At 45.6% G+C, this 22,241-nt stretch overlaps 3 protein-coding genes across 3 annotated transcripts; 1 reads left to right on the top strand and 2 right to left on the bottom strand.

The window, feature by feature from the left end:
* Window positions 1–339: 339 nt before the first annotated feature.
* On the bottom strand, window positions 340–5,490 carry LOC139778562 (uncharacterized). Its single transcript, XM_071716549.1, has one exon. It carries the CDS (start codon window positions 5,488–5,490, stop codon window positions 340–342), a length of 5,151 nt encoding a protein of 1,716 aa, XP_071572650.1.
* A 6,247-nt stretch (window positions 5,491–11,737) lies between these two features.
* Window positions 11,738–13,109, top strand: LOC139778563 (uncharacterized). The gene is made up of 2 exons (XM_071716550.1): window positions 11,738–12,042; window positions 12,125–13,109. Exons 1-2 carry the CDS (start codon window positions 11,738–11,740, stop codon window positions 13,107–13,109), a joined length of 1,290 nt encoding a protein of 429 aa, XP_071572651.1.
* Window positions 13,110–13,177: 68 nt separating this feature from the next.
* LOC139778564 (uncharacterized) lies at window positions 13,178–20,969 on the bottom strand. The gene is made up of 5 exons (XM_071716553.1): window positions 20,742–20,969; window positions 18,414–18,483; window positions 14,523–14,685; window positions 14,130–14,206; window positions 13,178–14,046 (listed from the first exon to the last, which is right to left on the bottom strand). Exons 1-5 carry the CDS (start codon window positions 20,967–20,969, stop codon window positions 13,178–13,180), a joined length of 1,407 nt encoding a protein of 468 aa, XP_071572654.1.
* Window positions 20,970–22,241: the final 1,272 nt, after the last annotated feature.

Below are 22,241 nucleotides of genomic sequence, written 5' to 3' on the forward strand. Positions count from 1 at the left end.
GTTGCGAGGTGCGCGGCTGCGCATTGTCATAACACGCGAGAATCTCGAGCGAGAAACATATTTCGCACGATATGTTTCTATGTATGTTTTTCGGTATATACATGGTGCCGTGAAGTGATGTGACGCGAGTGTGTGTTAAGTTAAGGCGGAAGGCCGAAATCACCGATTAAGTGAAGTGCACGGAGTGCATTGGCGGAAGGCCGACATCACCGATTAAGTGAAGTGCACGGAGTGCATTGGCGGAAGGCCGACAGTGACAATTACGCGAAGTGACAATAATAACCGACGGACATAAGTAGCGCGAACCGCGAAAACTAACGCAACGGATGGTTTTGTAGCTCACGCGTCCGCAACGGTGGTGGTGGAGCCAGCGGCCCCGGGAAGCAGCACAAGTTTGACGAGTGGCCGGACGAATTCGGAGGCGGCCGTGCGGACGGTCACTACGCGGACGACGCCGTCGTCTCCAGGATGCAGCTTGATGATCCTTGCGAGGGGCCATCGATTCGGCGGAGCGAGCTCGGACCGCATCAGGCAGAGTGAGCCGACATCCGGGGTGGTCTCAGCAGATAGCCACTTTGGTCGGGAAGCGAGATGCTGGATGCATTCGCGCGACCACCGTTGCCAAAAATGATCGCGCATCTTTTGCACCAGCTGCCATCGAGTTAAGGTGTTGTCCGGCCTCTCTCCCAGTGACGGCTCAGGAGCTGCCAGCAAGGGAGCCCCGATAAGGAAGTGCCCCGGGGTCAGTGCCGTGACGTCGTCTGGGTCATCGGACAAGGCCTGAAGCGGCCGAGAATTCAGACAGGCCTCAACCTGAGCGAGGAAGGTGGCCATTTCCTCGAAGGTGAGGGTCGTTTCGCCGATGACTCGCCTCAGGTGGAACTTGGTGGATTTCACCGCCGCCTCCCAGAGTCCGCCGAAATGCGGTGCGGCTGGTGGATTGAAATGCCACCGGATTCCGTGGGTGGAGACGTCGTGAGCGATGCGCCGGCCGTCGGATGACGACGCGCGTAAGAGGTCCTGCAGTGCCCGGTCAGCCCCGATGAAGTTGGTGCCACAGTCGGAATAGATGTCCGTGCAGAGTCCCCGGCGGGCCGTGAAACGACGGAGGGCGGCCAAGAATGCCTCCGTCGTGTAATCGGAGACTACTTCGAGGTGCACGGCTTTGGAGACGAGGCACACAAAGACGGCGATGAAAGCCTTGTGCGCTCGATGTCCTCGCCCTTTGGTCGTGCGTATGAGAATCGGGCCGGCATAATCCACGCCGGTCCGCTGGAAGGGCCGCGACGGGATGACCCGGGCCCGTGGAAGGCTGCCCATCGGTGGTTGCGGAGGCGCGGCTCGCCATCGGGTGCAAATTACGCATCGATGCAACAGCTGTTTCACCACGGCTCTGCCTCGTGGAATCCAGTGGCGGAGGCGGAGAGTGCCGAGCGTGAGTTGCACTCCGCCGTGGAGGGTTCGTCGGTGGCAGGACTCCACGAGCAGACGAGTGAGCCAGGAAGACGTTGGAGCGATCAATGGGTGTCGCGCGTCATGTGGAAGCAGTGCGTGCTTGAGTCGCCCTCCGACTCGGAGCACGCCGTTGTCGTCGAGGAAGGGACTCAGCTTGGCGAGTGGACTGCGATGCGACACAGTGCGGCCGTCCCTGACGGCCTTGATCTCCTCCGGGTAGTGAAGTGATTGCACCACCCGTTGCCAACGGAACAGTGCCGTGTCGAGTTCTTCCGGAGTGAGCGTTCTCGCCCGATCGTCCGGACGGGGATCGTCGGTGCGGGAGGTGGTGCGTCGCCATCGCAGACACCACGCCGTGACGCGTAGAAGCCGGTGTAGCGAAGAGAATCGAAGGAGAGTGTCGGGCTCCGTTTCGATCCTCCCGACGGCGGACACGACGGCCTTCCGCTCAGGCATCTCCGCGTCGGGAATCTCGTCGTTCTCGTCGGGCCACCGGGTTCGGTCCTCCCGCAGCCACGCCGGGCCCGTCCACCACAACGGATGGCCGATCAGTTCGCCGGGCGCAATCCCTCGGGAAGCGCAGTCGGCCGGGTTGTCGCGTCCGGGAACGTGCCGCCACCGAGCCTCGGGAAGAGTCCGCTGAATGAGCGACACCCGGTTGGCCACGAACGTCTTCCAACGGGATGCGTGGCCCTTGATCCAGTGAAGTGTCACTCGGGCGTCGGACCAGAGGAAGATCGGTGCTGCGGGCAAATGTAAAGTGTCGCGAGCGTGTCGCGTTAATTTAGTGAGCAGTGCGGCCGCGGACAATTCGAGTCGAGCGAGGGACACCTGCTGAATCGGAGCAACCTTGCTCTTGGCCACGAGCAAGTGCAGCGTGGTGGAGCCGCCTCTCGTGACGCGGAGGTAGACGGCAGCGGCGTAACCTCGCTCGGAAGCGTCGGCGAAGCCATGGATCTCGACCTGAGACTCCGTAGCTCCGCAGTTGAGCCAGCGGCTCACGCGAAGACCCTCGAGAAGCGGGAGCTCCCCCAGGAAGCGCGCCCAAAGCTGAGCGTCCGCCGGCGGAAGGGGGGAGTCCCATTCCAGTCGCTTCAACCAAGCGGACTGGATAAAAATCTTGGCTCTGATCACGACGGGGGTGAGCCATCCGAGCGGATCAAACAATCGCGCGGTCTCCGAGAGGACACGCCTCTTCGTGAATTCGGTGATCGCGCGCGTACGAATCGCGAAGGAAAATTCGTCGTCCGTTGGGTGCCATCGGAGGCCGAGAGTGGAGTGAGTGTCGTTCTCCCACACGTGCAGTGCGCGTTGAAGGCGATGTTCCCGCGGGATGCCGACGAGAATGTCCTCGGAGTTCGCGGCCCACTTACGTAACGGAAACCCGCCCGCCGTGCAGAGCTCGCGTAGTTCGGTTTGCACCGCGATCGCGTCGTCGATTGTGTCCTCTCCGGTTACGACATCGTCCACGTATCTGTCCTCCTCGAGGGCGATCGCGCCGCGCGGATACCGAGACCTTTCGTCCGCGGCGAGTTGCAAGAGCGTTCGAATCGCGACCCACGGCGAACACTTGAGGCCGTACGTGACCGTCGTCAGGCGGAGAACGCGCACGAGCAAGTCGACGGCACTCCTCCACAGGATCCGTTGGTGGTCGCGATCTTCCGGGTGGACCGAGATCTGACGATACATCTTCTCGATGTCGGTGATCATCACGTAGCGGTGCCGACGCCAACGCAAGAGCACGTCAGCGAGTGCCGGCAAGAGGTTAGCGCCTGCGAAGAGGTGGTCGTTCAGCGATTCGCCGGAGCTGGTGCGTTGTGAGCCGTTGAACACCACTCGAAGTTTGGTGGTGGTGCTGGCCTCCTTCAACACTCCGTGGTGCGGCAGGTAGCACGCTCCGCGAGGTAGGTTCTCGTCAGACGGAGCAACGGCTTCCATGTGCCCGAGGTCTTCGTACTCCCGCATGAACGCGTGGTAGAGCTCTCCGAACCGGGGATCTCGGGCGCACTTGCGTTCCATGGCGGTGAGCAGGCGCTCCGCGGGCTTGCGGGTCTCGACGAGATTCTTCGGCGGCGAGGCGAACGGCAGTCGGACGACGTACCGGCCAGAGGGGGTGCGCTCGTGGGTGCGCACAAAGTGTTGCTCGCACTCCTCTTCTTCGGGAGTGAGCGTGACGGAAGCGGGAGGTTCGCTCTCCTGCTCCCAGAAGCGGCGTACCAGCTCGGCCAAGTCACGGTCGGCGGTGCCTTGGAATGAGCTGAGGTGACCAACGAGGGAGGTCGCACCGCAGCCCCCTGACAAGATCCATCCCAGGATGGTCTTCTGAGCTATTGGCGTTTGCGGTTCGCCTCGGCGGAGACCATCCTCCAGGATGGTCGAGCAAACTTCAGCGCCCAACAGCAACTCGACGGGGTCGTTGGCGGTGAAGCGCGGATCGGCCAACGGGAGTCCTTGAAGATGAGGCCACGTGGCGCTGCACTTGTTCGTGGAGCCTTGGTAGAGCGAGAGACGCGGAAGCACGAACGCGACGGCGGTGAACGAGTCCCCGGTGGTCCTCGACGTAACGTTCAGTGACACCTTGCCCCGAGTGGACCCCGAGTGTGAGCCGCCGATGCCAAAGATAGACACTCGCGTGCGCGATCGCGGCAGGCGTAGCCGCTGCACCAAGGACTCCGACACGATCGACACTTCGGAGCCCTGGTCTATGAGGGCCCGAACCTCATGGGGATCTCCGTGCCGGTCGGCAATGGTCACGCGCGCGGTCGCGAGGAGAATCGCCTTACGGTCTTCGGTCTTTCCGGCGGCGGAAAGCGCGCTGACTTCCGCGGCAGGTTTCGGCGTGGAAACGTACGCGTCGTGCAACATCGAGTGGTGACGCAAGTTGCATGTGAAGCAGTTTCGCGTAGACTGACACTTCACCACCAGATGATTGCCGAGACAGTTGTAGCAGAGTTTATTGGTCTCGACCACAGTCTTCCTCTCACTGGCTGTCTTGGCCTTGAAGTCGGGGCACCCCATGAGCGAGTGCTTCCCCTTGCATAGCGGGCACTGAGAAGGCTCGGAACGCTTCGCGACGTGGGTTTTCGCGGACCGTGACGGTTCACTCGCGGGTTTGGTAGTGTTCTTCGGATTCGCGGCGTTTAACGTGAGAATCCGTTTGGAGATGAAGCTCATCAGCGTATCGTGGGACGGCGGTTCGAAGGAATCTCCCGAGGAGGATTCCCATTCCAGACGCGTTCGCGAGTCGAACAGTTCGATGACGAGGTGGTTGAAAAGGTCCATGCCGTGCGAAGCTATGGGCCTCCCAATGCTCTCTTGAGCATTCACGGCGGACGTGGCGGCGTTATGGACGCGGCTGAGCTCGTCGGCGGTAGCGGCTTTCATCTTCGCCACGGCGGTAAACGTGGCGAAGTTGGAGCGTATCAGCTCCCTCTTGTTCTCGTAATGCTGGCAGAGTAGCGCCCACGCTCGATCGTAATTTTCGCCCGTAATGGTTAACGATCTTATTAATTTTTCAGCCGGCCCTTTGAGACACGAGCGGAGGTAGTGCAGCCGTTCGACTGGCGGAATCGCCGGCTTGTCGCCGATGACCGACCGAAAGAGATCGCGGAAAGATGGCCAGTCCTCGTAGGCGCCCGAAAATTGCGGCAAGTTGATACGGGGCAGCGAGACGCGAGGCGCGTGTTCGCCCCCCTGGTCTGACGCCGTGACGGACGCGGAAGCCGACGCGGCCTTGAAGAGCTTCGCCTGTTCGGACAGGATGCTACGCTGGAGCACGTAAGCGCTCTCGGCTTGGTCGAGTAAGTCTAATTTTGCGTACTCACTCTCAGCGTAGCGGTCCTTGTAGCAGGCCCGAACAAGGTCATGCTGGCTCTCGAACTTCGCCCAGTGGTCGTCGAGGAGGCGAATGCGAGTCTCGACGGCAGAGAGGGTGATATTCGCCTGACCCATCTTCTTCAGGTTTTCGACTGCGTTGGAGATGCGTACGAAGAGTTCGTGTTGGCTGTTCAGCATGGCGCTATGGTCAAGACTCATGGTGTCTTCTGTTTTAGGCACTCCCGATCGCGGTTGCCGGCGATGATCCGGCTCGAAGGACCAGAATGTTCGGGGGCACGCGTTAGCGCGGGATGGCGCGAGGTAAAGACAACCACAAGAGAAGACACAGCAAGTACAGAGAAAATAGCGTTTATAATGTCAAATATGTACAGTTAACACAGGTTACTTTTAGGCAAGTGCCGTGAGCGCGCACAGAGTTGAGCACGGCGAGAGCAGCGAGAAGCGGTTCAGCAAGCGAGTGCGAAACGGCGGCGGTATAGCAAGGCGGTTTAGAAAAGCGGTGTACTAGCGGTGATCTGCGAGAGAAATCGATTCCGCGGCGCAGCGGCGATCCCTTTATCACCTCCGAGGCGAAACTCCCTCCAGGCTGGGTACCACCAGTTTCGGGAGGGTGATTGGCCATCGGAGCCCTACGTCATAGAACCGACGTCACCGTTTTCACGTGACGCCCCGGCGGGGTCGTTACATGGTTTCAACTGTTTTGTTTATAGCAGGGATCTTTCTTTTGTGAGAGCGTCGTCGTTCGACTTTGTTTATGCGACCGGTCGACCGTGGCTGTGTTGTTGCTAACAATTAGCGAACTTTCGGAAAGTAACGAAAGATCCATGCTATAACGTGCCGCGAGGTATTCCCTTAACGCGAAATTATTTAGGCGATTATTTTATAGAAAGCGTGACATGCGCTGACATGCAACCGAATTATCACGATCTCACACACAATGTTATACGTAGCGCTGAGTAGAGTAACAAAATTATCTGATTTATATATTCTTGGAAGTTTTACGTCACCAAAAAAATCATCAATAAATAATTTATTGGAATTAGAAATAAAACGTTTAAAAGAAGAAAAGTGTCTTAAATTGTCGTATTCCAAAATTATAAAAGGAAACCAAATAAAAATTATTTACCAGAACGTACGGTCACTGAATAAAAATTTGATTAATATATCTTGTGATAAATGGTATAAGCAAGCAGATTTATTAATTTTTGCAGAAACACAAACAATCGCAACAGACAATTTGACATTTGAAGGATTTAATATTATTTTCCGAACAGATAATTATGATAAACGTTTACCAAAAGGAATAATATGTTTTATTAGGAAGGAACTTAACGCATTTATTGATGACCATATACAAAAAGATGAAACTATAAATGGACAACAGCGTCATATTGACTTGATACGCATGAACATAAATGAGGTGGAGATCATTACCGGTTATAAATCTCCCTCAGTACCTAGAACTATGTTTACGCACGAATTGAATAATATTTTAAGCAAATCTGTTAGTAAAAAAAAATTATAATAGGTGACTTTAATTACAACTCGTATAATAAAGGAGAATTTTTAGAAAAACATTTAAATGAATTACAATTTAAACGTGCAATAGTACCCAAGTGTCAACTACAAACTTTAATACGCAGATAGATGTAATATTTATATCGGAGGAAATAATAAATTATAGTGCTGGAGTATACGAAACTTATTTCTCAGATCATAAGCCTATTTTTATCGGATTAAACGAGCAGAACAAGAGACTAATATCAAGTGTAAAGATGTTTGAAAAATTAAAAAAAGAAAATTCTTCTAACAAAAACAAAAATTCAGAAGAACATTTATTCAACGTAATGTCTGAACAAACTAATGAGACATTTAGGAAAGATAACAAAGAAAGTGTAAAAGTGGCAGATACAGTAGAGATTAATCCACCCCCACAAACTTTAGAAGAAAACGTGCTAGAAAAATATTCGTGGCTAGATGATAGACCTTTAAATGAAATTATGAAAATAATAGAAAATAACACTCAATTTAATCGTGTTGATGTATTATTTATTACTGGTTTACATTGGGTTAATCCAATCTTTACCCCAGATGTTCAGATTGTTGGAGGTTGTCAAGCTGGTAACCACTGGCATTGTATTTATTATGACGGTGTAAAACTTCATATATATGATAGTTTGTATTTTGAGACGCATTCTTATGACGACCTAACATTAGTTGAAAAAAAAATACATTAAAAAGCGATATCCTAATTTAACCCAGAATAATGTAATATTTGAAAAAGTTACAAAGCAGCCGGACCTAGCATCGTGTGGTATATTTGCAGCAGCATTTGCTATATCAATAGCAAGGGGAGAAAATCCATCTATTAAAAAATATTCAACAGATATGCTAAAGATGCGTAGGCATTGTCTAAAGATTATTAAAGAAAAAAAATTACTGCCTTTTCCGGAAGAATAAAAACTTAAATTTAAAGAATATAATACATACAGGATGATATACACATTCATTGCATTTTCATATTTTTTTATGTTAATTTGTAAAAAAATTATGTCTGCAACATCGTGTTTGAACAAGGTATCATGTTTAAACAAGACATCGTATTTGAACAAGGCATCGTGTTTGAACAAGGCATCGTGTATGAACAAGGCATTATATTTGTCACAAAGACGAGTGTGTAAACAATATAATGTCTGAACAAGACATCGTGTCTGAACAAGACATCGAGTCTGAACAAGACATCGTGTCTGAACAAGACATCGTATATGAACAAGACATCATATTTGTCACAAAGATGAGTGTGTAAACAATATAATGTTTGCACAAAACATCGTGTCTGAACAAGACATCGTGTCTGAACAAGACATCGTGTCTGAACAAGACATCGAGTCTGAACAAGACATCGTGTCTAAACAAGACATAGAGTCTGAACAAGATATCGTGGATTAGGCCTACAGGGGAAACCACTAAAAAAAAAACGCGTCAACAATAGTACCTCATAGGTGACGAGAAAATCTATTATCGTGATTTTACAAACGTCGGTTAACTTTAAACTTTAGTTTACTCACTTACGATTCGTACTATCTCTTTTTATTAAGGAGAACAGTTAGAACATCTCAAGTCTCAATAAATGAGACATCAAAAAATGATGTTTTAGGATAATAAAAAAGTGTGCAAGTAGAAACTTGCACATTGCTTCCTCATAGTGTGCAAGTAGAAACTTGCACATTGCTTCCTCATAGTGTGCAAGTAGAAACTTGCACATTGCTTCATCATGGTGTGCAAGTAGAAACTTGCACATTGCTTCTTCATAATTCTCAAGTGTACAAGTAGAAACTTACACATTGCTTTCATATAGTTTTTAGGTGTGCAAGTAGAAACTTGCACATTGGTTTGTCTCAATTTTTAAGTATGCAAATTATTTTTAGGTGTGCAAGTAGAAACCTGCACAATGCTTCCTTATAGTTTTTAAGTGTGCAAGTAGAAACCTACACATTGCTTCCTTATACTATTTAAATGTGCAAGTAGAAACCTTCGTTCACAAAGCTTCCTCTATGAGGAAGCCAAAAAAAAATACTAATAATTACTTCTACTTGCACACTTAAGAACTATGAGGAAGCAATGTGCAAGTTTCTACTTGCACACTTAAAAACTATATGAAAGCAATGTGTAAGTTTCTACTTGTTTACAATTTTTATCATATATATGATCCTATTAGTTTACGCAGCTAGGGACAGTTCAGAACCATACTATTTAACATGAAACTTTCAGAATTTATAATAATTTCCGTAATAATATTTTTTCCTTTAATTATCAATTTCCCGGACACAGACATGGTCATTACATTATACGTCTTATTCACACTTTACATAGTAATATTAGGAGCGGGAGTAGATCCGCGACCGATCCGCGAGTGACGGTCTTATTTTCTATAACATTTAAGTTACACTTTGACATTAACAGCGAGCAGGATGTATTCCTGAGTATATATGTATTTTATTTGATTTTTACGAGCGTTATTTACAATTACACCATAACACACTTTACGGTACTATGTACACTTTACAGGCACTCAGCCGATGGAAACACGCAGAGACAATTTGTACACGGAAGAGATTCCCAATTAATATATTTAGCAATTTTATTAAGTTCGAGTAACATTTTCAACATTTAAATAATAATACTAAGGCCTTCAGCCGACGTGATGCACAAGGTGCACAAGTACAATTCACATTCGACATATTCAAAGATTCTATTACAGAAATGACCTTTCGAGTCAATATCCAGTCAATTACAATAATTTATAACGTTTAAAGGCAGTTAACAAGATTTACACTCTTTTACACTTTGTAACACTTTCTACACCTGTTTCTTAGATTCAGCGTGCGAGACGAGCCAGCGAAGGCTCTACACTTTAGATTACACTTTTGACACTTTCTACACCTGTATTCTTAGATTCAGCGTGCGAGACGAGCCAGCGAAGGCTCTACACTTTTGATAACACTTTTTACACTTTCTACACTCGAAGTCTTAAGGCCATCGCACACAAAATGCATAGACCATAGACATAACATAGCATAAGCATAAGAAAAATACGCAATCTACACGAGTACGCATAGCTAGGAGTCCTATCTATATGCAGTACGCATAACATAACTTCAATCCAATCAGAGACTGAAGAAGAACATACTCCTAACCTAAATATTATTAAATTCTTACAAACGTGTGCGTTCGATACATTAAATATTTCTTCGCAGGTACAAGTACATTTACTGGCTTAGCGTAACTAGAGCATTGAAGATGCTCTATGGAATAATCTACGACACAGAAATCGCTAAGATAATCGTATTGGCATCTACAATGGACATGATAAAAAACATGTTCGATCTCCTGAAATCTGAATCAAGACGACAATTGCGATCATTACGAGGACCATAACGCTTTTCAGGTAAACTAGGCAAGAAAACTAAGAGATTCTTGTATAATGAAGAAATTGATTTTAATGAGCTTTAACATCCTATCTTTTCAGGAAAGACGTAAGCGTTCCGATATGTGTCTGGAAACATCAGACTCGAAGCCCCTTCCACGCGAAGGCACGATTCGTCTGCAGGTCGTGGAGGCTCTAACGTCTTTTTGCGCTCTGCACGTCGACACGCACTGTGACAAGACGTTGCAGAAAAAGATAATGCATAACCTGCTGACCCTGCAGCAGGACTTTACGAGCTACGTGGACTCCATGATGTCGCTGACGATCCTCGAGTTGCTCGTTGCGCGCGACCACGGCGAGATTCAGCGCGAGTGCGCGGATGAGCCATTGAATCTTTTGCTAGACATATGTGAGAAGGGTTGCAAGGATGAGGAATTGTTGCGATGGCTGTTGAATCTACTGCCAGACTTTTTCGAGTATGCGATCGAGCACGGTTATTCGCCTGAAAGGATCATCTACACGCTCGAGCAGATTCACAAATGTATTCATAAGAGAAACTGTAGTGTTCTCGTGCACACAAGCTACATGAAGTGCGCATGTAGCTGCATGCGGATCGATCAGGAATTCTCATGGAGTCAGGTTGGCGTTGGCGACGACGACAACGTTCTGACGATACTGGACAGTATTCTCAGTTATATCGGTGATGCGCTCTTTGTGCTCCGTTCGCAAGCAGTGCGATGCCTGCAGGAGCTTCTGTCCTTCAGAAACATCGCTCATAAATGGAAGGAACGAATTTTCGTCAAAGTGGAGGAAACGGTATTCAAGTTGCTCGACGAGACGGCCCAATCAAGTTCCAATTTGCAAAAGTATGAACGTTAAAATATGATATAAGAAGATACTAATGTTTAACACTAAAATAAATTAGCAACATTTTTTATAAATTGCTTTTATAAAAACTTGTAATATTTATTTTTATAGCAGCACTTGTACATGGTTCAGAATAATATGCAACAATGTCGCTGCAAGTACCAGCACTTGTAATTCCTTTTTTGTTTGTATCCATGAAATAGCGACAATGATCTGATGGAGAGTCAACTGCGGGATGAAAGCGAAACCAGGACGGCTACTGCGTTGATCGCGATAGCTTCCGTAGCGTGTGCCAGCGGGATTCTTCAAGGTCGTGCCCTATTTTCGATATTGCGACTGACGACGGAGAAGAAGGTGAATGTGCAGACGGTGCGGAAGATCCTCTTGGCGGCGCCGCAGCACATGACAACATACGTGTCGCTCATTGAAGATAACTTGAACTATCTGCTGACCTCCTGGATCGAGCATTATCCATTGCAGAGCTTTCCATGGACGCTTGCGGGTAAAGTCCTATCTATATGCTCTACGCATAGCATAACTTCACTCCAATCAGAGACTGAAGAAGAACATACTCCTAACCTAAATATTATTGACATTGAGAAAGTTAAATCGGCCAGGGCAGCGCTTTCCTCAAACATCGTTTTTAATATAATGGACACGGATGACACGGACGATTATATCGCACTTATCGCAGTAATAACGTGTTATAAAATTTTACGAAAACGTAAGCGGAATAATAAACGATTATGGGTACGACCGATATATGCAGCTCGACCACAATTTGGCGATTTCGAACATCTCTTTCAAGAGCTAAAAGAAGATCCAGTAATGTTCTTCAAATATACTCGAATGAATGTCTCTACTTTTTATAAATTAGTAGATCTATTGCGACCTCACGTACAAAAAAACAATTGGAGAGCATTGCCAGCAGAACAACGGATTCTTATTATGCTCAGGTACTTGTAAATCTTTACTATAGATATCGGTTTATCATTACAGTAAATGTTGGTTCTGCTACATAATTTTGTTTCATTCCAGATATCTTGCGACAGGTGATCAAATATCTTCAATTGCCTTTGCGCATAGAATAGGAGAATCGACTGCTTACAACATCATTAAAGAAACATGCAGAATAACAGTAAAAGTTTTAAGCCTCATATATTTAAAGTCGCCTACAGAAGAAAAATGGAAAGAAATAGTTGCTGGATTCTTAAATCGTTGGAATTTCCCCAATTGTCTTGGAGCAATCGACGGGAAACATTTCACCATCAAAGCACCACCAAATTCCGGTAGCCTGTACTTTAATTATAAGAAGTTTTTTAGTATTGTACTATTAGCTGCATGCGATGATCAGTATAAATTTACAATAGTAGACTGTGGCGCGTATGGTAGTGCAAGTGATGGCGGTATATTCGCACAATCTGATTTTGGGAAATGCTTAAATAATGATGATCTTAATATACCCGTCGAAAATTTTAAGTTACCCTTATCTGATATAGAAATGCCTCATTATTTCGTGGCTGATGAGGCATTTCCATTATCCAAACGAATAATGCGACCTTATCCTGGGCATTTTCTAAGTGAGGCAAAGTCTATATTTAATTTTCGATTATCTAGAGCCAGACGTGTTATTGAAAATACGTTTGGTATTCTAGTCTCAAGATGGAGAGTTTTTCAACGCTGCATATGTATGAATCCTGAGCATGTAGATGTAATAATTATAGCGGCAGTGAATTTGCATAATTTTTTAATGACGCAAAATAATAATGCACCTAATGTAGAAAAAATTTACTGTCCTCCGAATTATGTTGACAATGAAGATAATATAGGACATGTTATACAAGGTGAATGGAGAATAGGTTTAGATAATGCAACTAATTTGCGACCTACTAATGTACGTAGAGCAGTAACACATGCTTACCTTCAAAGGGATACGCTCTGTGAATATTTGTCATCAGCTCAAGGTGCAGTGCCGTGGCAAATTGATTATATTCGTAGAGGACGCAACAGGGATATGTCGTAAAAAATGTATAATCAACTTGTTTTATAAACGTTATTTTATTTTATAAATGTATAATAAAACCTTTTGTATTACAAATTATATAGTATTTTCATTATCTGCCCTTTTATTTTAGTTTTTTCAGGTTCTGCGATTTTTTTCAATTGGCATGCAACAGTTTTACCAAAAATGTCTTCTTCATCTAATTGTAAGACTTCAGAAGGTATTGTATTTTGGTTCTTTTTTTCGAAATGAGTTGTTACCGCTGAAGTTAATTTTACAAAAGAATCATCTATTTCATCATCTGCTGTGGATTTGCGTTTAACTTTCTTTGCTAATTTTGTCGGTATATTTGATAAGGAAGAGTGTACAGACAGTGCTGCAGAGTTCGCTATCTTTGAAGGAGAGTCAACAAGCAATGATGAAGATGTGTTACGATTTTTACATTGGGTCGGTGAAACTATTTCTCTATTAGGTGATACTATTTTTAAATTTGTGACAGGTAAAACTTCTTTCTGTTTTAATGTTTGTGAAAATTCTACTGAAGAGACTGTTTCTTTGTCACTATATAATTCATCTGGGCTACGCAGTGGAGAAAACTCATTGTTGCTGTCTAATGATGTTTCTGAGGAAGAAAATGTTAAATGTGTTAATATTGATTCATGTATAGTATTTTCATAATATAATTCTAAATGTTTAACTGTACTTGTTTCTTCTGCAGATATAGGATTTATAGTGCATGCTTTACGTTGGTTACATATGTTTTTCTGAGAAACAGGAATATCAATATTATGTGAACGGGATAGAAAGTCAGAACCACGGAAAAGTATTGAGGAACTGCGAGAAACTTCCATTGCTGGTGTGAATCCAGTCTTTAACATGTTTTCAGGTGATTTGTTGATTGTATCATACTCGTTGTGAGTGGATCCAATATTCCTTGATACACACCTATTTAAGGAACCTACAATTTAAATTATATTTAAAACAATAACACAATATTTTCCAAATTAATAAAATTAATAGCTGTTTATTAACTAAAGTCACCTGATTTTTCTGTTAATACACTCTTTCTGATCGGACTTGATTGTTTGGCAGTCGAATGTGATATATTTGTTATAGATCTGAATAAAATAACAAATTATTCCAACATAATATATCTTATGGCCAGTCAGATGTCGAAAGAAAATCGGAAGAAAGTGATACAACGTATCGTAAAGCAATCGGAAGTCTGTAAACGGCGAAGAGATGGCATTTGGTCAATCGCTTACGATCGCCGATTACAGACTTCCGATTGCCTTACGATACGCTTATAACTTTCTTCTGACTCTCTTCCGACATCTGGCTAACGACCAACGACTCATCATAGATTAGACATTATAAACTTTTTTTCACAAATGTAATATAAATATAAATGAGTCTCTGGTAAAAGATACTAACTTTCTACTCTTGACATGTTTAAATAAAAAACTCATCTGCTCATATAAGGCAAATTGTGATCTTGTTACATGTCCACTATCACTTCTGGTTTCCATTTCTTGCAATTTTTTCTCACGAGAATATCGTTCGCGTAGTCTTGCCCATCTTGTCTGACAATCCGCAGCTGAAATATATATATAAATAGAATAAAAATCTATTTTACTCGACATGCACACACATTACAACTATATTTATACATAAGAAATACATTATAATTATTAAAATATATTAAAACAGTCACATATATATGAATGTAATATTAATATAAAATAAAAATGTATCCTATACCCGTCGCGTTTAAGATTTCTCCTATTTCTTCCCATGAATTATTTTTTTTCTTTATATCTTTAAAATCTCTTGATTGTTTATCGTACAGATGGGGATAACCTTTAACAACATCCACCAACAGAGAATCGTCCTCTCTTGAAGTTCTATTGCAAAGTATATTATTATTGCAATTTTCATTTTCTTCATCTTCACTTCTTTTCGCATAATAATTCTCATGATCTTCTTCCATATTTTTATTTGGTATATGCTCGGTAATAAACAACAATATTGACACGAACAACACAACATTCGATATAGTACATCAAAATAATAGGTTTGCTATTTTGGGGTATGTTCGAAAAATGCACTATCAGCTCTTGTAGCGTGTTTCTCGAACGCATCCTTGGTGATCGAGGCTCATGACTGGCATTTGATTGGTTGAAATTTCGTTTTTATGGAATTTCTCGTTTACGACGCACATGTTCTGTCTATGCTTCTGTTATGCTCTGTAAATCAATATGACGGCATCATGTTCGATGCTCATTGGTCCAGTCGGTCTTATGCTACGCATGGCATTTTTCGTTATTTATGCTGTGACGTTGCAGTTTCGCTGCATCGTTGCAGCGCCCCGCCGCCGTCACAAGGCGCGGGTTTCGCGACCTTTTCACGCCCGAGGACGGTTCAACGAATCGATGCGAGATCTCCAGGGGCATATTAGTCATTGCGTTACGATATACTGATCCCCTTTTATTTTGTATTATTGCGTGGCGCCTCACCGAGCTGAGACTGGAGTTCCTGAGAGGATACAGAGGAAGCGGACGCGGAGTCGACGAGAAGGATAACGGCGAGAGCTCGGACGACGGAAAGCGGATCGAAGCGACCCGCGGGCCGCCGAAAGCGACGGAGCGCAGGAACACGCGCGCGGCGCGTGAAACAGCGGCGGGCGGACCCATAAGGCAGGGCCCCGGGACGCCGGGGCAAAAATCAGCCCATCTGTCCTCCTTACACTGCTGACCGGATTCCGGGATGGATGGCCACCATTCCCGAACCGGTGCGGGAAGGAACACGGAGGCAGACACGTCCCGTCCGCCGCCGGGAAGAATCCCGGAAAAGTTGCCGCGCGAGCGAAAGGCCGTTTAGCGCCCTGCGGAAAGCCGTAATTCACGGCCCTACGCACGAATCCGCCGCGAGCCTGCGAGCTCACCCCTCATTGGTCCGCGCTCCAACGTCGCGGGGCCGCGTACGCCCGGGGTGGGGTGCGCTATCGATTCCGCCATCGAGCGAAATTTCGGGAGCATTCGTAAATCGTCCTCGGTAATCGACGCACGTCGAAAATCAAGTCTCGGCATTGTCTCCGCACTAAGTCGCATTCCGGAGCTGAGTACGACGTCCGGCTGCTATCGTCGCGACCCTTGGGACGACGGCGAGGACCCTCGGGAGAGGATCTGCCAACGGTGAGGTTGCCTCGGTAACATATTATGTAAAGCCACGACACCGCTCCCCGGGTCGCGCTCTCGCTCGGGAAAATTCGCGATAATTAGCGTATTCACCGACAAGGCGTATTTAGCGATCGATAGCGAGAGCGAGGGGCACCGGAATGGTCTCGTGGCCGTGGGATCGCGATCGAAATATACGAACCTCTGGAGATCGCGGTAGGCGCGTCGATGACGACGTTCGATATCGCGAATACGCCATTTCTCGCGCCCTTCACGTCCACGACCGCGTGTCTCGTTAGGCGTAGTATTTCGCCCGGTCGAACCTTAGATTCCGTACGCGTAACTAATGGCGTCAGAGGGATATTCGCGTTGGTGTAATTGCGTTACTCACGATTCGCGTTCGGACATTTAGACTATCCTCGAGATATCGGCTGCGTTGAGAGATTATTCGCGGAAGGTTGTGGTTCGCCTTAAGATACCATTCGCGTCGACCTAATGTTGCGTCTCGTTATCCCTCGCGGTAATTCCGTATCTTTCTCGCGTTAATTCGAGTATTTCGCGTTATGCCGAGTGTCTCGGCGCATCATGGTTCGCGTTGGACGATCGCTGACGATCGCGTGTGTTGCGTTCGATCAGAATCACTGGCGTAATCTCAGTTCTTGCGTTAGGATAAATCGGTCATTTCGCGTTAGTTATAATATTGCTCGCGGTACTTCCGTATATTTTCTCGCGTTAGTTTAGTATTTCGCGTTTCGTCGAGCGCCCCGGCGCCTTATTCTTCGCGTGAGGATATCCCTGGCGATATCACATGTTGCGTTCGTTCCTTCTTACGTTGGGACGTTACTCGCGTCGCGTTCGTTGCGTTAGTTTAAGATTATTCTGTGCGTTAGTTTAAGATTACTCTTTGCGTTAGTTTAAGATATTTGGCGACAGAATCCCGGCACGGGTTTGGAAACTTGCGTTCACGCGCTCCAAGCGTGGCGCATTATCATTTCGCGGTATTTCGCGCTATTATTTCGCGTTTATTTCCGTTATGTCGTAGTCCGTCGTAATTTGTACCGATACTTTATGTTATTTGCCCGCGAAAAATTCTACTATTATTAGCTGCGAAATTATATGATCTCGAGGATTTTGTAAGTTTAGTTTTCCTCACACGTTTACTGAGTTAACGTAAATTTCCGTTTATTTCTGGCGTCCGCGTTATCATATTTTGTATTCGAAATTTGACGCCCGCGTTATCTACCACCTGCTATTTGCTTTTGTTTTGAAAGCCACATTGGCATTTACTGTTCATCCGGGGATCATTACAGAATAAATGTTATTCTTTATTTGTTAATGGCTTGAGTTACGACATTCTTTAGGCGTCACCCCGCCGAATACTGCGCTGCCCTTCATCAACCCCGCCCTGCTATTAGGTCGAGCTAGCCATTCCCTCGCACACCGGCTCATTTCGTTTTGCGTCTCGTTTTTGGGTTTCTCGCGATTTCGCGGACGCGAATTCACGCGTCTGGCGCCCAACAAGAAGATCGTTTCGTGAAGTGTCGGAGGTGCGAGAGAATCACCGGAGAGGCCTATCATCCCGCTCTCCTTTCCCCTTTTGATCCGGCGCACGTCCCGGACCGCTCCGGGAGTGAAAAAGTCGTGACAATGCATATGTTCTGCCTATGCTTCTGTCATGTTCTGTAAATCAATATGGCGACTTTATGCTGGATGCTCATTGGTCCAGCGGTCTTATGCTATGCTTATGCAGCCTATGCAATTTTGTGTGCGATGGCTTTTAGAATAAGCGTGCGAGATGAGCCAGCCACGGCGATTACACTTTTGATACACTTTTAGCACTTCAAGTGCAGATTACTTAAATTCATTGAGTTTCACACATATTATTTACAGTTACATCTCACGGAAGAGAGAACGGCCGAATGGAGTCATTCCAGGCAAAGATTTATTTAACATTGCATTTTGCATTAATTTTCATTATATTCAGTTACACTTTATTACACTTTTGTGAACTCTCTACACTTTTAGACGGCATTGAGCCAATTTGATATTGTATTCATTTATTTGATACTATTATGTTATTCCCTGTCGATTTAAGAATTCATTATTATATGATTATGCGTGCGGTAATATTAAGCCGCGTTATACTTACCTTTTATACTTACCTTTATTACACCGACTCGGGTGATTAGATGAGACGATTCCACAGCGATTCCGGGTACCTGAAAAAAAGAGGAAATTAATACTTACCTGGTTTCATAGGATTCGTCTATTGTGACGTTGAGAGTCACTCGATGCAAGTCGAGTGACTTTTAGTTCGCTTGCGCGAAGTTTGCGTGCAGCGACGCGTTTGGTTCACGCGAGTGCGAAAGCCAAGTCGCGCCGTTGCACTTTAGTGTAGCATCTCATGAAAAGGTGCCGAGTCCCAAGAGCGACTCGGTGTACGAAGTGCAGATGGAATCGTACCATCTACACCTTAAGGTATGTGCCGCCAATGCGAAGGTTGCGCGCCTAAAATGAGGACTCAGCGCATGCGTAAGTCTAAGGTGGGAGAACTCGACCCGTTCCTCCTGGACAGTCCGTCGCGAACTTTCGAGGCGTTAACTCGTGTATGCCTGTTGCGTCATACAAATCGAAAAAGGCGGTCTTATCCCGTTATCCGCTAGCGTCAGTAGCGTGATTTATACATTCATAGAGACAGTGAGTGCGTGATACGGGAAATTCCTATTGCGCTTATTTAGATCATTACGATCCGTACATAGATAGCGGCGTTTCGGGAAAACTCGACGTATTTCCACGCGATCGAGCGAATACGCGCGCGAATAGAGATTGCTGTACAATCTAATTTAATAAATTGTTATTTGTTTATAATAAACAAAACAAGTATTGATTCGCGACCCCAGTGAACATCCTATCCGATATTCCGTATATACGCTTCGCTTAACAAGGGCGTGGCCGACGGCCTTGAACGCGCCCGCGACGTAGAAACGACAGCCATATTGCTGAGAAGGAAGGACGGGGCTACGCAGTTATCAAGGCTTTCTGTATTGATGCCTGAAAATACAGTGGCGACCGTTAACACAGCCCAAGTAGTAAGTGGCTATATTTTAGATTTTCATTATTCCATTCGTTGTTCCGGTCACAACCTTTCCAACTACCAGTCCCTTCCTACTTATTTCAATTTCAGTTCCCTTCTCCTTTAGACCTTTTCTCATCCCCATTAACATCCCTCCCATCGCTCTCCCTTTTTTATTCTTCCTCTTCGCCCATTGCACTCCCCAATCGTACCCTTTTGGCAGCCTACCCCTTACTCTTTCCCAACCCTTTTCTCCTATCCACGTCTCCATCAAAACTATCACATCTTCCTTCTTCAGCCCCTCCCAGAATTCCTTATCTTTATTTTCCAAACCTGCTATATTCCAGAATACTACCCTCCAATCCGTCCTTCTCCCCCCTTCCTCGTCCCATCTGACCTCTGTCTCTTTATCTTTCGCCACATTGTGTACTCTCCTTCCCTCCTCTCTCTCTCCCCTCTCTTCCTCCTCCTTTTCCTCCTCTCCTACTCCTTTCTCCACTTCCTCTCTCTTCTCCTTCCCTTTTTCTACTTCTCTCCCCTCTGTCCTATCCGATCCCTCTCCCTTTTCTATTCCCCCTGCTTTTGTCCTTCATCTCTCTTGCCTTCTTCCTCTTTCCCTTGTCCTGCCTCCCAACACCTCCCTCTGCTATCTCTGAGTACGTCTCTTACCTCATCCCACATCCACCACTCCCCCTCTATCCATACCTTTCCCTGCCCTATCCGCACTCTTTTTCCCTCTCCTCTCGCCTTCCATGCAATTTGATTTACCCTCCATTTTATCCTCCTTTCTTCCCATGTTAAATCTTCCTCTATCCAAATACTTCTATCTCTCAATTTCCACTTATTTCTTATTATTCTTGCCTTCTCCTCCTCACTTCCTACTCTTACCACTGCCATACCTCCCTTCTCTCTTCTTCCAGCATCTATTTTTCTAATTTCCTCTATCTTAGCCTCCACTCCTATCTTTTTCATCACCTCCTCTATCCCCCCCTTTATTCCTCCCTCCTCCTCTTTTATTCCTTTAATCACAATGTTTCTCTTCCTTTCTTCCCTCTCCTTCATTTCACACCTCCTTTCCAGCCTTTCTACCCTTTCCTTCCAATCAGACTCCTCCCTCCCCTCCCCCCTTCTCAGTCCTGCGCTTCTTTCTGCACCTTTTCCTCCTTCTTGCCCTCCCTCCTTATACTCCATTCTCATTCCTTCCAGTATTCTTTCCAAATCGTCAATTCTCTTCTTAAATTCCTCTCTCTCCGCGCTCCACTTCTCCTCTCGAACTCTTAACTCGTTCCTTATTTTCTCTACTTCCCTTCCTTGCTCCTTAAAGCCCTCCCTTAACTCTTTTCTCATGCTCCTAAAACCCTCTCTCAATTCGTTAATTATCCCCCTCAACTCTTTCTCACCTACCTCCGTTTCCGCTTTAGGCGACCTTGCCGTCATATTGCTTCTCTTGAAAGCTCCATCCTTATCTTCCCCCCCACTCTTATCTAAATCCTCTCTCTTCCTTTTCCAAAACTCTTCTAAGGTTCCCGTGCTCCCCGTGCTCCCCGTACTCCCCCTTCTGGCTCTATCCTTTTCTTTTACTTTATCTATCGCTTTCTTTATCTCCGTTCCGCTTTCTTTCTCTTCGCTCATCTCTACCTCCTCAATGTCTCACTTCTCCCTCTACCCGTGCTATACTTTATGCTCTGCCACGCACAACCGCACGTACCTCCGTTCGCCTGCCGAGTCGCCCCTCTACACCGTCTCTTGTTCTCGCCCTACCCAGCGCTCCGCACGCGTCTCGGCTCACCTATCGCGTCGCCCCTCTACACCAACTATTGTTCGTGCCGTACGCTTTGTCTGAGCCCTGTCACTTTTCCTCCTTATACTCCCTTTTTCCACTCCTCCACCACTCTCCCCTCTCTCCTCCACGCTCACTCACCTTTACTCCTCCCTTCTCGCACACTCTCGCCTTCCTCAGCTTCCTCTGACTCTCCTTAATCTTCCCTTTAAACTCGCACACTTTCACACGCTATCCACTCACTCGTCCCGGAAACGGAAGCCCCACGTTAAGCTATCTCTAGTCTATTGCATTTGTTAAATTCTATACTTAATGTCAAATAATTAAAAGTAAAGTGAAAGCATTTACATTATACTGTAATTATTGTCCAATAAAGTAATACAACATCTGAAATTAAATGTTGTATAAGCTATAGTATATTCGATGTATAAATTTGAATTATTTGTCTCAGATAAGATTAATACTAAAAAAATATTTTTTAATTATTAATTAAGCAAAAAACGATTTATGCAAATTTCTATTTGGTGTTAAATTCGAAGATTGATCTGGCCACTTCTTTTAGATAAAATATATTGTACAAATATAGATATATATAAAATATTAATTTTTTTCTATCTGTTTCTTTAAAGACAGTTTTCGGGACTAAAAATATAATTAATTACATAATATTTGAAGGTGGGAGACCGGGGCTAAACAGTCCGTTTTTTTTCGGTGCTGATTTTTAACAACAAAATAAATAATTGTAGTTAAATGGGGTATACCACTGTAAAGAGTGAACCTTTAGCTACAAAATTTATATAGGAAATTTTTGTCTACGTCGCTTTGTTTAACCGGTATAGAGCAAAAACGACAACGGTGGAAAAATTGAAATCTTAAAAATGCCGGGGTATAACAGTCTGCACTGCATTTTCAATACATATACGTACATCTAATCCTAAAAAATAATAGGATACATGCAATAATTGTTTTTTAAGAGAAAAATATAAAAATTTATTTAAAATTTTTATGCGAAACATTATAAAAAATAGTTACGAGGGTTTCTCTTTCCGCAGAAGTCACTCGCCCGACTTGTTTCACTCCTCGACGTCCGATGACTCTATTCGGTGTCTGAACGGTTGTAATTC

This window comes from Temnothorax nylanderi, unplaced genomic scaffold, assembly GCF_030848795.1.
Source record: "Temnothorax nylanderi isolate EJ_2023f unplaced genomic scaffold, tnyl_v1.0 TNYL_tig0188_pilon, whole genome shotgun sequence".
NCBI lineage: Eukaryota > Metazoa > Arthropoda > Insecta > Hymenoptera > Formicidae > Temnothorax > Temnothorax nylanderi.